General features: G+C 42.6%; 2 protein-coding genes across 3 annotated transcripts in view; one reads left to right on the top strand and one right to left on the bottom strand.

The window, feature by feature from the left end:
- Positions 1 to 5,384, bottom strand: part of pdcd6 (programmed cell death 6) — a 15,716-nt gene extending 10,332 nt beyond the window's left edge. The window contains exons 1-2 of one of the 2 annotated variants that reach the window (XM_035672615.1): positions 5,158 to 5,384; positions 983 to 1,044 (exon numbers count right to left, since the gene is read on the bottom strand). In XM_035672615.1, the coding sequence (XP_035528508.1) occupies positions 983 to 1,044; positions 5,158 to 5,240 (145 nt within the window). In that variant the 5' untranslated portion in view covers positions 5,241 to 5,384. The remainder of the gene's footprint in view (positions 1 to 982; positions 1,045 to 5,157) is intronic. The other variant, XM_035672697.1, reaches the window with a different exon arrangement.
- Positions 5,385 to 6,868: 1,484 nt separating this feature from the next.
- Positions 6,869 to 18,208, top strand: rec8b (REC8 meiotic recombination protein b). Its single transcript, XM_035653977.1, has 18 exons — positions 6,869 to 6,973; positions 7,107 to 7,175; positions 7,765 to 7,907; positions 9,130 to 9,205; positions 9,712 to 9,829; positions 11,168 to 11,243; positions 11,799 to 11,860; positions 12,718 to 12,802; positions 13,804 to 13,870; positions 14,232 to 14,424; positions 14,926 to 15,060; positions 15,640 to 15,715; positions 16,015 to 16,205; positions 16,508 to 16,547; positions 16,646 to 16,721; positions 16,803 to 16,904; positions 17,810 to 17,916; positions 18,117 to 18,208. Exons 1-18 carry the CDS (start codon positions 6,918 to 6,920, stop codon positions 18,206 to 18,208), a joined length of 1,764 nt encoding a protein of 587 aa, XP_035509870.1. The 5' UTR covers positions 6,869 to 6,917.
- Positions 18,209 to 18,226: the final 18 nt, after the last annotated feature.

Raw genomic sequence — 18,226 nt, 5'->3', positions numbered from 1 at the left:
GGGCCTCTGCTTCTCCGCATCATAGATCATTACCACCTCTGTGACCACTCCGAATCTATTGAAATAGTCCCTGAGCTCTATTCTGCCAATAGAGCTTCCTAAATGTTACACACTGGACCATTGAGCAAGTATCAGATCAGACGCTCTATTGTATTGGCAGATGGAGATCGGGGGCCAAAAAAACAAACATTATGTTTCACTTTTAACATAAGAAGACAAAAGGCTTTAGGATGGGGGCGGGTTTGGGTGGGGTTTGGGTGAATACGAACAACGTATGCTAGTAAGCTAGCTAACTACTGTAGATAGTGAACTAGTTAGGCAGACATGTTACTGTCCTTACACTTTTTGAACATAAATAAAAGCCACCATCCCAGTGTCGCTCTTACTGACTGCATTCAATGAAGCTACTTTTGTGATACCTCTTGCTGGATCTCTGGGTATAACTTTATATTTCTCCATGAAAAAAAAACACTTTCTGATCTTGCCCCCCCCTCACACCCTCCAGAAGCAGTGACAACGTCCCCACCCACAATTTCAACCAGCAGCCGTTGCAGTGTTGAGTGGGCTGTTATCACAGGGACACATTGGCGCTTTCTCTTTGAAGCTACACTGGTAAACTCTTCACCTGCTCCTCTGTTGTCCTGGGACAAAAATAAAACTCCATTCATTTTTACTCAGTTCACCTGCCACTCAGGGATAAAAATAAAATCACAATCCATTTCCTGCTAAGGCCTGACAGTTGCTTAAATCAAAGAGTGGCTGAGAGCAATGGTGTGTAACGAGGAGGAGACGGGAGGGAGACGGAAAGGATCAAAAAAAGAGGCAGGGAGGGAGTAATAAAAATGAAATGGAGAATAAGAAATGAAGACGGTGGGAGAGGAGAGAGAGAGATGGGAACAGAGCACAAATGGGCAGAAATAAGGAGATAGAAGGAGCAAGAAACAAAAAGAGGGAGTGGCAGAACAGTCTGACATATACATACCATTCGATAAGGCCTGCTGAAGCTCTGAGTCTGATATCACGCCACTCCGGTCCTTGTCGACCCTGGGGAAGGAAACACAGATTAGATAGCGCCTGCGTTAACCACTTCACACACCGCACACAATGGGAGCAGGGCATCAGCACTCGCCAGCTGAAACTTTATCCCCCCGGGCTCGTGTTCGTATTTCAACAGTTCACTGAGAATGAATGGAGTCCTGTGATCAGAACACACAAGGCAGCTTGTATGCTCGCAGCTCCCCTGAGACTGGCCGGACTGAGACTGCGGGAATGTGTGTGCGTTGATCCCGAGACAGCGAAGGGAAAGTGAAGGCTGGCAACCGCACAAGTAACTTGTCGTGCGACCGGCATAGTGTCAGCTTGCAAGGAGCTCAGACAGATTTTTTTGAAGTGATAAGTGAAACCAAAACTAAAAACAGCCTGATGCTTCAGAGAAGAGAAACCTGAAGCTTTACATGAAGCGCCCCACACCCCACTCTCTCTGCATGTCCCGTCTGTATCCTGTTTACTCAAGTCAAGACCAAATGCATCAAAAGCAGCTTCCAACAAATCCACATGAGGAGGAACAGGTCATTAAAAAGTATCAATAATTATTGATAGACTGAAATGAAACATTCACTGTGATAGATTCCCCAACCATTAGACTATAATATCCACAGATATTCAGTTCACAGGGATTTAAAACAGAGACAAGGCACTGAGGTTAATGACATGGCAATGGTTTGGGTGTCCTTTCTTTAAGTGAAGCGTTTATTTTTATTATTTAAAGCTAGAACTGAGAAAAGTGCGCACACATGCTAGGGAGGTGCCAGCTCCTTGGCTGACATCAAAGAAAGAAAGAGAAAGCCACACTTAAGTGTCTAAAGGTAAGAAGATATGAATAGGCTGTCAAGCTATTATGGAAAAATACAGTGTGTCTGTGTCTTGGCTTTATCTTTTCAAAAGGATCTTTAAACACCCCCTGAATGAATAGGTGGAATAATTGCCAACAAGCTCACGGGAAAAAAGTGAGGGGAGATTTCTTTTTTTTTTTACTTTTAGAAAACTTGAAGAACTTTTCTTCTTCTGTTTCGTCAAAGAAGAGCTTAGAAATACTTTAAGGACATGTCATCATCTCCTGGCTAACCTCCAGCAGTTTTAGGTTGTGAAAAAAGCCCATCCTGGTGGTTTGGAATGAGGGAACCCCCCTGCCCAGATAGAAAGCTGTAAGGACATCCTTTTGATTGTCAAAGCACCTCCCTAAACACAAGGCAGCTCAGATATGCTTCCAAAACCCAGCTAAAGAGTCTTTTCTCTAAGATGCAGAGCCATAAAAACAGGCTGGACGGTGACACACATAACGGACCTCACAGTTTGACATGAAGCTTAGTCAAACATCCAGTGACTCAGTTGTTCCTAAGCAACCTGGCCGGCCCAACCTGTCGACACGGAGCCCGCTCCACAAACACAGTCTGAATACCAGCAGAGCAGAAGAGGGAGGGGAGGAGACGGGGAACCCCCCCCCACAGCACCGGCCAAGCGCTGACTATGTGGGCTGGGTTAGCGCTCCCAGCTGTGACGCTCACATGCCCATGTGTGCTGCCTTCGTGGCTCTCCGCACAGCGATCCTCAGCTATATGTCGACGTGCCTTCCCCCCTCCCGCCTAAGTAAAGAAAAATCTTCCCGCTCTCCCTGGGGAGAAAAACCGCTCTCAGCATGCCTCCATAAATGAGAGCTCTGTCAGTGCAGGCGGTGGGGGGACCCAACCTTTACCAAACACTGATAGATTAACTCAAAGAAGTGTGTGTATACAGTCAGGGCCCTCCCCTCCTCCCCTCCTCTCACTAACTCTCACTCACTCAGCCTCAGGTAAAGTTACCTCACCAGACTTTTTTTACGTAAAGCGAGCTGAAAAAAAGGGAGAACATCATTAAAAGTCCCTCGTGCCTGCAGCACTGACGGTTAAGCATCTGGCGTTTTCATCTTCGCCCTGTCGAACACGGAGCTCGTATCTGAAAACAGGCGGACCACAGAAAAACACCACGGCCGAGTCGGTTATTCGGCTCAGATTTTCCCATGTTTCACTGTTTCCCATTGAGCAATCAGGTTGGAATATGGCTTGCGGAATAATGGCCGCCCTACTTTCCACATAAACGCTCCAAAAGTAAGACAAATGTCACTGTGGCTCCCATAGCGGAAAACACAAAGCTCCAAATTAAAGCTGCATTCACAAAACCTCCCAAGGAAATCCTGGTGTCCAACAGCTGCTTTCAGTTGCTCCTTTTTCTATGTAGATGTCTCAACTTTTACCACATGTAAAATGAACTGACTGCTAAAACCTCACTCACTCCTGCTCATTGATTCTACGCGAACCAAACGGCCTCCCCACAAGTTCTACTTTGTTACCGACGAGTTTGAATACGTCGTCTCTTAAAATGCTCGGCACAGTTCAGGGAACATGTTGTTGCACTCGCTTAGCAACAGATCGGCATTGTTGATCTGAATCCAACCCCATGTTGTTTTCAGTCTCGAAGGGTTGGGCGCAAACATTTTTGTCATGCCAACGTTTGTTCTTTAAAAAGGCGGCAAAACAAGAGGGACTCACTACCGTTATTCATTCATTGTCAAGTCAAGGAATTGAATGTGTGTTAAAAAAAAACAGACACAACTGATGGAATCCACGTTGACGACTCGCTGTGTGAAACACCTTGACAATGAGTGACTTCATTTCTTCCCCTGGCGTGATTAGACGGGATAAAGAGAGTTAAGGGTGACTTAAACTGAACGGATTACCGAAGACTGTGCAACAGTGGGACGGTGAGTCATACCGTGTACAAGTCACACACAGATTGAGAGGCCTACCGCCTAAACTATGCTCTACTGACTCTGATCACATGACCGAGGGGATTCCAGCACCGCTCTGCTAGCGGTTCACCAAGAGGCAGCAGATGAGGCGGCACAACGCTCAAGAGAGAGTTCAATGAAAGCCAGATTCCTCGCATTTGTATGACGTCTATCAAGGGATGTACATTAGTCGTGATGGTCATGAGAGGCGCTGGGAATGAGAGACCAGGAATGTGTGAGAGATAAAGACAAAGAAAGACGCATGTGAGCGGAGATTTGTACATCCGGCCTGATTTCTAAAGGGGTTTTGCACCATACATAAATAATTCGTTAAGGGTGTTTCAACCCTTGCAATGCGTGCAGCATCTCAATGTTATGAGAAAGCAAAGCAGCGGGGGGGAAAAAAAATCCTCTGCAGTATTACATAACTCTATAGCTTACTACAACCAGGGGCCAAAGCATATCAACTATGTCCCTCTCTGCCTACTACTGTGACCTTCTTAGCTGCTGACACACTTTTGACTCAGGCTTTTGGTGATATTGATGACTATCAGTGGTTGAAAGCCGCCACTGATCCTGTAACATCAGCTCAGGGCCGAATAATAACAGTTTATGTTGGTTATGGACACTACACCCTGCGACATATGGACTCACTACTGTCTGAATTACTTAGGAAAGCCCATCCTCAGAGATGATCTCTCACTGCTGCCTCGAAGCAGATACAGACCGAGAGATTCATTCATTCAATATTCTCTCACATCTCTGGTTTTTAAATGAAAACGATCCTGAATTGAAATGACTTTATTTTGGTGAGATAACACAGAACCAAAGCCTTCAAGGACTCCTGGAGGTCCTTGGACCCCAGTTTGTAAACTCTTCCTGCTGTGTTAAGACAGTTCACCGGTTGAGTCAGCTGATTGCCTGTGACTTCATTTAAAAGGCCAATTAGACACTTAATAATAACGATAATAATAAAGTGTGTGACACAGCTGGGGTACAGTAATGTAATGCACTGTAATGTGAGTGTTAGTGACGTGTAACAGCTATGTGTTGTGCAGTAGTATTTTCCAGGAAGCTCCACAACTGAGAGCTATACAAATCACTCATTTCACTACCGGGGCACCGCCGTCAGACAAACTAAAGGACACAAGATTAAAGACAAGAACCGGGCTGTCAATGAAACACTAAGTGTGTGAACCTCTCTCTTTCTCTCTTTCTCTCCGCGCCACAAACGACAGCAGTTTCCACTGCGGAGCGGAGTGAGAGACAGGCAGACAGGCAGGCAGACAGACAGACAGACAGACGGAACAACCCCACCGCCTTTCCCCACTCACCTCTGGAAGATATTCCACAGAAAGCCCTGGTCCGGGGGAGCGTTGATGTGCGGGGGGGCTTTGTACGGACTGTGGTACGCCATCTTAAAGGGAATGCTCTGTGAGAATTGAGCAGTAACACCGACGGACTGTGTTTGCTGCGGCCGCTGCGTTAGTTTCTGCTCTGAACGCGGCTTCAATCAGACTCCTCCACCCCGACGGACTGTCACGTTACCGCCCGCCTCCTCCTCGCGCACAGAGGGCGTGGCCAATCATTCACCGCTTCCCATAAGGAGGGTGACGTCACACTTTCCTCTCTCTGAGTGTAGAAGTTGTAATGTTTTTAGGCTAATAAACCTGATTTTAAGATTGGAGAAATTAAGTTACATTTCCTCTTCTCCGAAAAGAAACAACATTTTGAAATAACTGAGAAATAAGTAGCTATGAAATGAACTCTTTAACATAACTTTAAAGATAGTTAAACTACAAATAATTAGTCCATGTTCCAGTCCTGTGTCTAATTATTCATGTATGGAGCACTTTTCTATTAAAACTTTTTATAACATTGAATTAAACTTGAACTGGGATGTAATATTCAATGTAATATTCGCACTTTTTGTAAAGCTGATTTGTAGTAGTGTAGTACTTACTTACTACAGAAGTATTAGCAACACGATGCACTGAAAGTGTTAAAAGTAAAATGTTACTCATAAAGGTTATACTATTGAATCATTATTATTGATGCATTCACATGTAAGCAGTTCTTGGAAGTTGTTATTGTAGCGAATTTCCCAAATGTGGGATCAATAAAGTCTTACCTATATTACTTATCTTGGTTCGTATGGAGCTAATTTTAATTTATTTATTATACTGCTGGGTGATTTTATCTGTAATAATGACTGGAAACTAACTAACTATAGCTGTGATGTGGTTAATGTTGTGAATGTGGCGGAGCAAAAAGTACAATTTACTGTATTTATGTAAGAATGAAGTAGCATAAAATGTAATCACTCACGAAACCCTGGGACTCAAACATCCACTGAACCAGAAAACTATTTATTATTTATTTTTCCATTGTTGAAATTTCTTTTTTAAAAACTCTACCTATGCTGTCATATCCACCTACCTCATATACATAAAGAAACCTGCACATAAATATTTATTTCAGCATCCTTTGCACTATTGTCTACTGTCTACAAATGTTATTGTTTTTGTTTGTTTATATGTACATCTGTCTATTTTGTTGAGCTAGTTGTCCTGTTTATTTATGCTGTTAGTCTGTGTTTGTACATTGAGAGCAACCAAGTGTGAACCTTATATAAACTGTCAATGACAGCAACATTAAACCACAGTCAGATTCCTTGTATGTGTGCACATACCTAGCCAATAACAGTGATTCTGACCACAAACTTGCAGCCTACTTACTTAGACTGTAACAGTACTTGAGTACTTCCCACCACTGCTAATTACTACAGTAATACTTCCACTCACTGACTTAACTTTAAAATAAAACAGAGTAATCCTGTAGTGTACTTGTTTTCTGTATCCACAGGTCTCCCTAACTTACTACAACACCACTACCTCAGTTTTCCAATTTAACATGAATGCATCATGAGTGTTTACGTTCAATGTGAGGAATCTCGCAACCTGATTGGTCCAGCGTGATTCGACGCGGGAAACCCGTGGCACGACTCTCTAAGTGTCACTGTCAAATTTAGTTGAAATTCCTAAAGCCCATCACTTTTCCCTCAAGATATCTGTTATATATAGAAACGGTAAACATGTTTTACTACCCAAATGTCCTCCAACGCCATTCTGGATGTTTTTCCACAATTTGGTGAGTTTTTAAAAAAGCTAGCTCATTAACTTGTGCCAATAAATAGCATTAAGTTACATTAGCTACTACAGATTAGCCTGTAGTGTCAGCTAAGCTTTATTTCTAAATGTTATGAAGTTGTTTTGTTTTTCAGGTTAGCAGCCACCAGAGGTATCAGGGTCACTCGCAGAGAGCTTCTCAAAGTCAATGTCAAGCGAACATGGTAAGGATTTCCACAGAATGATAATGTGACTTTATGTTAGCTGTCTGGTTTTGCTACTAGCAAACGTGATCGATTAAAGTCGGTTAGGCCAGATAAAAAACCTGTTTAATGTTCTTGTTTTATGTTTATAGTTTTTGTATTTGGTTTTTTAAGCATCAGCTACCAATATTTATCACTTAGACAACCTCATATTTCTTGGTAATGCGCTGAGATGTGCATCTTTAGCAGCTTCCTCTCAATCTGTAGGCAGGTTTGTTTGTTGATCATTGATTGACTATGAAGATAATATTTAAACCTAAAAATAAGAAATGTACCCAGTGGGGATTCAGGACAGAATTGAGAGTCAGTGGTCTATTGTGTGGGTCCTTGACATGAAAAAGTTTGGAAACCCTCAAACTAGTAATTAAAGCTGGAGATAAAGAGTTGGTCAAACTTGCATTACCGTCTAAAATAGTATAAAATAGCATCTAAGTGTTATGTTCTCTTTGAATTTAAACATTTTGTATGTTATTTTTAGGCACCCAAAGTCTGACTTGTTTAAGGTGAAATATAATGTAAATGTTTTTTATGTATTTTGTTAAACACACAGCGGGGACATTGTGGACTATGTGACAGCTCAGGTTCCTCCACCGCAGTCCGACCTACCGAAGCCTCGGTTCTCTCTCTACCTGTCGTCCCAGCTGCAGTATGGAGTGGTTGTAGTCTACCACAGGCAGTGTGGCTTCCTGCTTGGTAAGGGGAACGTACAAGATGGAGCAAGAAAGAGTAGAGAGAACAGAAGCAGAAAATTACAATAAGTCGTAACTCTCCTCCAAGCTACATTGTCTACACACAATGTACTGTAACTTCCTGCGAGGTGAGAGAGAAGAAAGAGAGAATTTATAACTTTATGCTATATAAAACCTACATAATGCTGGTTCATTTCCTGTGGCAGCAGTCCCGCAGCAGTCTTAATTTATAGTCTGTCAGAAGTCAGAGTAGAGTGAATTATGTTGGATTAAAACAAGGGAATCATTTTCCAGCTGCTTACTTACAAAGGATCTGTAGGAAATGCAGTCGGTGAGCAGGATTATTTTCAGTTTAATAAGAAAACATTATGGTGTGATGGTCAGCGTTTCAGGGTGAACTCAGGTGAAATATGAAAACGCTGTTTGTTCAACTTATGCAAAACATAGCAGATCAGTTGTCTCTGTCAGTTACAAAATGTAGAAGTCGCAGAAATGCGGTTTTGGTGTAAAGCCAAAACAGTGCTGTCGTCACACGTCTGCAAATCACCCTGGCAAGTCTGATTTAGAGGCCAATATAGAGCTGATGAATGCAATATCATCAAACACAGCTCAACAGTCTCTATTCATCTGGTCTTAAATTACACCCTGACACTGATATTGCATCCGACAGATTCACAATCATGCCGTAGTCATGGTTGATGAAAATGGGGAAATACAATGCAGGATGAGAAGCAGGAGGAGAAGCCAAGAAAGCAATCACTGTCTGTTCTGTTTTCTATAGTGGCTCTTGGATTTAGCAATGGCATTTCATTTCATCTATCAGTAGAATTGAATCCCAAAGCTGCCACATACAATCGAGAGTGCATACTGTTTAAGTTGTATTTCATAAGCACTGCATGGTGGAGTTTGTCCTCTCGGTTTCATATTATGATCTTTTAAAAATGTGATACAAATATCTTCCTGTGGAAGCTTCGATAATGCAATAAATTATCTCTAAAGCTTCATACAGAAGTTAAGACAAATGCACCCTACATGACTTTCCACTATTTTTTGTTCATTAGTCCAGACTAGGATGTGAATTTCAATAAACCCAGAGTTTATGCAAAAGAAATTACCATAAAAAAAAATGCAATTACTTGGATGTCTTGTTCATTGCTTCCTCCTCTTGTTTAGAGAAGACAACAGAGTTGTGTGTTAAAATGTTTAACCCCTTTTCTGTTTTCTAGAGGAGGTTCAACAGACCATTGACCGCCTGCTGCGCTCTAAAAGATGCATACGTATTGACATGGCTGAGTGTGACAGGTCTGCACACACGCACGCACACACACACACACACACAATTTGATCATGCGCAGTGGAAGAGTGTTTTGTATCCTGGGGCACCTAACATTTTAAGCTGAATCGTGCAGCAGTTGGACGTGTTTGGGGAAGTCTGAGCTCAAAAGCATCTGGTGGAATATTTATGAGTGAGATTGTTTGGGGGAATAAAGACTGGAAAGGAGATGATATTGTTTTATTGAGTGAGTGGAGGACAAATGGAGCTACTTTCGTGTGAATGACTTTGTAAATGTTTAATAAGCCATGTTATGGAACAGTGGTAATGTGTGAGCTCTTGTTTCTGCATATGCAGTATATCTTTGCTAATGCTAATCTTATTCCAGTAATATCAGTTTAAATCATTTTATAAATCCATGAAACCAACAGCGTAGATTAAAGTATGCACAGTGTCGCATTAGCTAGTACAGCACTGAATGTGTGTGATGTTTTAATATTTTGAGTAGTAACATTGCTCTCTCTTTACCTGGCAGGCTGGCCTTGGATGTGCCTGACAACCTGTACAATATGGAGGAGGCCGAGGGAGCTCAGGACCCGTTCTTCGGTCTCATGGAATCACACCAACTGCCCAGCCCCTATAAAATACACCAGGTGCGTATACGATACACACACCAGTGCAGCCAAGGGTTGTAACTTAATGTCTGTCTCTGTAGTGTAGCACAACAAAACTCAACAAATGAATGAAATGTGTACACAGTAACCATTCCCAGGTAACCTGCACTGGATATCAAACACTCCCTCTGCCTGGATGGATGTAGTTGTATTATTATAATGATAGTTATTTACCATGACTCGTAATAGTAGTAGATTTAGGCAGCCAAATAAACTATACATTATCTAACATACATGACCCGAGGCACTCAATATTAATAATACATCAAACCTGTACCCAAAATATAATATATTTATAACTCTTAATGTCTCAGACAAACTGCAGTTTCCAGAGGAAATATTCTCACGCTGAGGAACAGTTAATTAATAAGACAAGGCATCTTATGTAAGACTATCTGGGACTTTGGCTCTTCCCTTCTGTAATGCCTTAATGTTTGATGTCCAAAACAGCAGTTAAAATTCCACAATAGTAAGTAGGTTCCTCAGACCACATTCAGCACTGTCTGACCGCAATCCAAATATAGAGCTAACACACACGTGTGGATGTACCCTGTACGTGGCCACATGCAGTAGGTTGATGTGATAAAATATGCTCTTTTCTGGGTTTTCCCACATGGTATGTTTTCTTTTACACACACCTCATAAATTACAAGCTTTTTACCATCACAGTCAAGAACATACAGGTGAATCATTGTTTCATGGCCTTACATACAGGTCACAGTGCAGGTCACTCCCATTCTCACATAGCATACGTGCAATATCCCTCCATACAATCTGTTGGTATCCTCAGATAGAGTAAATCACAGTAGATAACTCATTCTCACTCTCTGCGCTGTAAATCTGGTAGTCTCGGCTGAACTTTGTCCTCCTTGGAATATTTCCCTGTGGAAATACCATGTTACCAGTTAAATCACGAACTGAGCCAACACGTGAGACGACAGCACTGGAGGCAATAATATGAAAATATTTTATTGGGTACTATCATGGAATTTAAACTAAACTAAACTGGACTGTGGCTTTCAGAATCCAAATTAGAAACTGCTGTGTATTTAGATCTATTTTTTATTTTTGTTTCATCACCACTAGTCCGTGTGAAATCAAAGCAAAGCAGTTTCATCCCTTTGGTACACAAAGGCAAATGAAGAAAAAATATTACTTCTGAATGAGTTCCCTAACCTCATGTTTGAACACGTTTTGCTCATGAAAAGGTTGTTTTTCATCAGCTTGAGTTCACGCTCTGGAGTCATCCAGGAAATGAAAATAAATCTGTTTCAGTATTCTGTCTTGTAATGTAATATTTGCAATGTGTATTTCTAGCCAGTGTTGGTGATTGAAGAGGCAGGTTCACAGCACTCCCTGGTGCCCAGTCCCCACACCACACTCGACAAAGAGGGTGAGGCTGATATTTTAACATTTGAAAGACTGGCTGTGTCTCATTTCAGGGGTGCCTTTTTAAGCCAGCATTTCTGGACCAAATGTGATAATGGGTTCAAGAAGCTTTGAAGTACATGGTTCTTTTTTGTATTTATGATTTGGGGAGGGTGTGCAGGTTTAGCATACTGGGATACAGTCCTCTAAAAGCTACACCTTTGTAAACCTGAAATGGACACAGAATTTGTAATAGTGGTTGTGGCGACATTTTGCATGTTTCCAAGATAATCTATCTTCAGAGGTTTTATAAATGGGTCAGTTCATTTGCTTAAATTCCTTAAGTGGATTTTCTTCTAAATTTAAACCTTTGGCACAGAAAGGCTATTTCCACTCCTGTTAGGAAAATTGTGAATAAAAGCTCATCTCAAACCCAACGGCCCCATGCTAAGCCCAGGTCCAGATGTCATTGTCCTGGCTGGTTTTCCCCCACAAACACAGATCAATCTCAGCCAGTCTCACGTCCTTCTTGTGCTACAACCCCACCCGGCTCCTAATCCCTCATACTGTGTTACACCAGGTTTCAGGTCACCTCCAGCTGCCATCACCCTGAGAGAGAAGGAGCTCATCACCACTGCTGAGGTAAACTCTCTGTCAGAATACAGGGACAGGAAAGACCCCAGTCATCATTCTTTGGTACAGCAGGCGTCCTGGTGAATCATTGAGCTGGGATGTAGACCATGTGGCCACAGCAGCTTTAGTTAAGGTCTTTGTCACAGTTCAGCTGCTCGCTTGTTGGTCTTACCTGTAAGTCTTGGCTCCATTCTCTGTGGTGATGAAGTAGCATTAAAGCAGGTACAGACTATATTGTCCTGTGTGTGACAATGATGTTTTCTTTTCTTTTTTCTGGTTTCTTTTTCTGTTCATTTTCTAAATGGTGTGTATCATGCAGTGAAGGTAATGGTGTAGGGAAATACCTGATGCCTAGCTGACTGTCCTGAATTCACCTCTCAATGTCTATGGCGCTTAAAAGAAGACAGAGTTATATCATCTTAGTCATAAAACGCCGCTGTGGCAGCACCTCCACACACTATTAGCCTCCTCATTCTTTTCACTGAGGGGCTAATAATGCTCCTCCTCAAGCCTGCTCAGCTGATGAAGTCAATTTTGGCTTGATAAGAACTGACTTAATTGCATCAGCCTGCACTCAGTTTGTTTACAGAGATACGTGGCTTACATATCTGTTGTCCTCTGCCCCCCACTCATCTGCCCTTTGGGTTTATTTTTGCTTTGCATGCAAACATTTTGTCATTTCTTTATTTGTCCTTCAGTTTTTGTTGTTGGTGCATTTTACTGCTACGTTTTATATCACTTTAGTTACATTATTCATCACTGTGGACACAAAACAGACCAAATCTAGCTTCCGTTTGTTACTTATCCCCATCTCTTTGTTTTTTAATAGCTGTCACTCTGTAATTGTCCCCCTATTTCTGTATCAGTATCATTTTGAGGGAGATGACCTTCCTGAAGCCACAGCCAGAGAGATTGACTTGTTGATGGATCAACCAGACCAGTTCCGTGGAGGTGTGTGCCTCTGCCTTTAACATTTATCTTTGTGTATGATGAGCATTGCATATGTTTCTTTGTGTGTTAGTTGTTTCGTCTGATGTCATACTGTCGGTTTGTACTAAATTCAAGGATCTAGGCAGTGCCTAGAGTCTCAGACCCTCAGTGTGTTCCTCTCTTGTAATGTGTCTGCACCAGTCAACCAGATCAAATTCTTTGTGCCACTGCTGTAATTGAAAAAAAAAAAAACAACTGTTCTCACTCTGAGTGCTTTTGTTGCCAGAAAGAAAAGGTTTATTTTCAGGAGGCTGTTTCATTTCAGGGGAGAACAGAGTGGGAACATCTCGACCCTGCCTTGCTTTCACAGAAACTAAGAAAGAATACCAGACTAACACTAGTGCGAAGACAACATGTCAGTGGCACGTGTTTATTAATCTTTATTTAATCAGGCAGTCTCACGAGAGTAAGATGTCTTTTCTAAGGTTCTCTGGTTGCTCACCTGGTAGAGCTGGTAGAGAGTCCGACCTGTGGCCCTTTGCTGTGTGCCATCCCCTCTCTCTCTCTCTCTTCCTGTTCATCTTGAGTTGTCCGATCTAATAAAGGCAAAAAGCTCCAAAGAATGTATTTATAAAAAGGATCGATTTTCCAACAGAGACCTGAGAACAAGAAACATTCCCAAAAACACCCCACAAGCAGGAACAACACAATAAATAAGGAAATGATAAAAAGCAGTTGGCAGAATCACAAAATACATCACATAATAAAGCTTTAAAATCTCTGGGAGTGCACCACTCGACAAAGGTTTAGTTAGGTAGAGTTTGTTTCCACTTTACCTCCTGCATTAAAACTGCAGCGAGAGAGTAGAAAAGGGAATTTGTCAAGAGGTTTGGTGCGACTAGGACACCGGTTTCTTTAATAATATCATTTGATTGTTAATAAGCTTTACACAGACTGGGGTTTATGTGTTTATTTGTGTCAAAATGATTTCTCTGTGCATTGTGTATGTGTGTGTTAAACAGAAGTGGAGGAGCAGCTCACAGAGGGGAGGACCAGGAAACTTGAAGGAGCCATGTCCTCTATTGACCGGTGAGTCTTGAAACTTTACACTGACAAATGATTGTCACTACACAGCTCAGTGAGCACTTTCAGGGCAATGATATAAACGTCACAGTGATACTACCCTTCTGCATCTGCATGTGTTACAGCCTGTTAACAAACAAGCAAATATTGACAAAAGAACTGTCAAGTCCTTAGTTTCAAGAAAGACTTAAAACATTGACAGCTGACTAAATATTGTATCATCAGTCAGGCAGACAGGATATTTAGCTCAGACCTGTGAGGACAAACCATGTAACATGACAGATAAATATATTTGGTGTGAGTTGAAACATTTTGTGTACAGTAAGCGTGTGTGTGTGTGTGTGTGTGTGTGTGTTATTGTTTCCAGGCTGAAGGAGACGGTGCTAGGAGCAGAGCGGGACAGTGTGTGGCTGCTAGACGAAGAGTCAGGTCTGCCCGTGGAGGTGCCTCTGGCAGCTGTTGCCCTAGAGATGACCCCACTGCAGGTTTCCATGCCAACTACACCCTCAGGGGCATCTGGGAAAAAGGGGGACCGAGCAACAGAAAGTCCCTATGAAGAGGTGAGACATGGCTGACGCTGCATAGTGACTTGTTTGTTCAGTAGTAGCTTGTATTGTGTATGTAAATGAGAGATTTACAGTGTGTGTGTCTGTGTGTGAACAAGTAATTTAGAGCCACTAAACATGTTTTGGAGATGCCCTGTCATTACCAGAGGCATACACTTTCTCTAACTTTAGTTAATTCATTATTGAAATGGAAAACACAAACAATAAAGTTTGGTCTAAAACAAACCTGCTGTCTAAATTCTGACATGTAGTAAACACAGAGATGACAGAGAAAAAGCATTTTCTGTTGTGACAGTTGTCATCAACTTTAATTTACATTCCACCAAGTGACTCATGAGCAGCTTGTTTCGTTTTGGAAACATGTAATGGAAAGCAAATGTGGGTGTGTCAGCACATAGATTCATCATTTCCACTTTGTGTGCTGGAGTGTGGAGTCCTTTTTATAGATCCAGTACTGTAAACATTAAAGCTGTGTGTTTCTCACTCTGCCATCAGGGGATTGTCCTTCCTCTTAGGAAGACCCGTGGAGGTCGCAGGCGTCAACTGGTCTTTGCAGACCCTGAGGTCCAGATATCTGACAAAGCAATGGGGGAACAGATCCGAAACCCGCTGGCTGAGACACTGGACCTGGTACAGGAACACACCGAGATACAATTTAAATTGATCCACGGTCTCAACATGCAATATGTACATTGTTAAAATATTCCAGTCATTTAAATGGAGGTGGAGTGGAGTTATTTGGGCTTTTTCAGCGATCTCGCACACATGCAGCATGTTAAAAACTGCCCTTCCTCTCCCACCACACGATGACTTGAACACACACACCACGCTAAAAGCTGTGTATACGGTATGCACACACTTAAATACACATTGTTTCAGCTGTAACGCTGACCAATTGAATTTTCAGTCGTTGCCGTTCTGTAACCAAAGTGTCTATTCACCAGGGTGTGGGTTAATTAAACTGCAGCTCTCCGGTTCTCTTCCTGCTGTCTAAGCCCACTGGGAGAGTGCTCACTGGTTTTATTTCCTTCCTTCTTTCTTTGCTTCTTCCCCCATTCTTTCCTTAGTTCTTTAATTTCCTTTGAGACACTATCACTGGCTTTTACTCCTCCTCCCCTCTCTCTCTCTCTCTCTCTCTCTCTCTCCTATAAAAACAAAAACCCTATTTGAAACTGTACCATCAAGCTAATATTTTGTTCTTCCTCTCAGTCCCAGGTGTTGCTGGACTTGCCCTCCTTGACTAAGCGTGCCACTCCTGCTCAGCTCTTCAGCGCCCCCTGTGGATGTCAGTGCCAAGTGCTACACTTTCACCCTGGCCCCATTGACTGATCATTCTTTAATTTTAATAATGTTAGTTTTTGTATATGGCCCACAGTCCAAATAGTTTGGCCACCACTTCCCTAGAGTATGAAGCATCATAAACTTTGTGTGTGTTGTAAAGCCTCTGAAACATTTTATCAGTATTGATTGCAGCACTTTACAGCAGCCTGTGAGTTGCACTAGCTTTCCACAAACTCCTAACAGCAGCTCTGGTGAGGAAAATACAAATTACTGACCAAAACGTGCCCTTTAACCCCTCCACAGGCCTCCTCCATGCTGACCTCCAGTCACTATGGAAACAGCGGGCCTCGCTCACTGTCCTGTCTGGACATGGGGAGAAACCGAAAGGGGAGGAGGAGGAAGAAGAGGAGGAGGAGGCGGCGAGAGGGGAGTCAGAGCAGGACAGAGAGATACTGAGGGCAGAGAGGAAGAGGAGGCACTCAAGCATGAGAGAGGTGCGTCTGTGTGAAGTACATTTTGACTCTTTTACGTCTTGTTTTTTTACAGCTTTCCTCCTGCTTCCATATATGGATCTAAAGTCCAGTAGTATCTGTGGGGGAAAGGATTGATACTCTTACCAGTCTCCACTTTCAGGTCGTGTTAAAAAGTATTTGTGAAAGTGTGGTTCTAATAATAAAGGTTATCCATTAGCCTGCTAGCCTGCAGTCATAGCCTGCCGACCCACTGTTCAGTTCACTGGTGAGACAAATTAGATTATAAACCTCATTTCTATTTCATGAAACTGCCTCTCTCTCAGATATCCAGTGAGTCAGGACTGCAACCCGCAGAGGGCTCATGTAAGAATCCCTCCTCTCTATCACACACATTACATTCAGGGCATGTTGTGGCAGCACAATAAACAGTCTTGTTCCTTTATGTTTGTGTGTGTCAACAGCTGCATTGGACATTATCCTGGACATGTCCAAAGAGGACAAATCTGTGAGCGATGTGATCACTCCTGTAAGCAGATGGTGAGTCTTAGACGGATAGACAGACGGACAGCTAGAAGGATAAAGAAACAGATCACTGTGTTTATGTGTGTGTGTGTGTAGGTCTCCACAAGAGGAGGCCCAGCTATCAATGGAGCCAATAGCAGAGGAGACCATTGAGATGCCCGAGGCTCAGACTGACGCAGTAAGCAAGGACATGCTGAGGTACTTAATACAATATACACACACACACCCTCAGACACACACTGACCATGACTTTTCTCATCATGACTCCAAGAAATTCATGAAATGGCCCTTTAGAGATGCACCGCTTCATGTAAGACATCACGTGAACAAGCTTGACCACTGCCCCTGTGGTTATTTATGCTTTAGATATGGATGGTAAAAGATCATCTATGGGTCAAAGGTTTGAGTTTTAGATTGAAGAATATGTTTGAAACCTTTCTGGGAGATTTTTGTCCTTTCTGACTCTGAGTTTGATTGTTTTCTCCGTGTAACGCACCGCTACTTCCTTGAGTTGAGTGTGGATGCTCCACATTCCTGCTTTGTTGCCAGAATCATCCCGATGAGTGTTTTGTGGCATGGCCCGTCACCCTCCACTGAGTGAATAAAGGTGGACTGTGGCCAGTGTTAGTGGTTTCACTGATGCTCCTCCTGTTTAATCAGAACATGTTCAGTGTCAGTTCTATCTAGTACTGTATATATATATGTGAGGTGGTAAAACACATTCTAATGTCAACTCAAACTGTTCCTGAGACGCTGTGTGAATGAAAATGCAGACACAACATTTACATAAAGGGTTTGTTGAGGTTTATGGTGATTTTATTTAAGTTTGGAAACAGTCGTTTCCTCCAGCGTCACAGGTTGATCTACACACCAAGCTGTCTGACATCTGCTGTGAAATTCAAAATGCAGAGCAACCAGGAGGCCTGAGGGACGAACCTGAGCCACAAACACATTTCCCTATTCTCTCCCCTACCAAGACTACACACTGAAGTGTACTTTTCATAGATCTGTTGTATTACTATTGAAACAGTTAAACATTGGAAGCTTAATTCCAAATGTGTCCATATCAGTCCTCCAGGTTCACACTGCTTCTTCTTTTCCAGCTGGATCTCCTCCAGCCTGCAGAGGTTCGGAGAAGCCAGCTTCGGCTCTCTGGTGCCCCCAGAGGCCGACCGCACCGCTGTAGCTCACACACTCTACAAACTGCTGGGTGAGGAAATCTGCTGCTCTCTAAAACATAATGTTTGTGTTCCTCATTGACTAGCATTGATAACCAGGAACAGCGATAGACTCAAATGTTTGCTCTGTCCTGTGAACACACACAGAATACAGTGAGTCATTCACTGACCCCCACAGTAACACAGAGTGAAACATTGTGATGTATTAATCAGGGCTGTTTCTCTTCCTCAGAGCTGCTGTCTGCTGGACGTGTGAGTGTGCGACAGACTGAACCCTACAGTGTCATCAGCATAACCCCTGCAGCGCTCAGGATGACAGCCTGAACACACACACACACACTT

The sequence above is a fragment of the Morone saxatilis genome, unplaced genomic scaffold (genome assembly GCF_004916995.1).
Source record: "Morone saxatilis isolate NCDOM2014 unplaced genomic scaffold, NCSU_SB_2.0 Contig0, whole genome shotgun sequence".
In the NCBI taxonomy this organism is placed as follows: domain Eukaryota; kingdom Metazoa; phylum Chordata; class Actinopteri; family Moronidae; genus Morone; species Morone saxatilis.
This window is presented reverse-complemented; position numbering and strand designations above follow the sequence as displayed.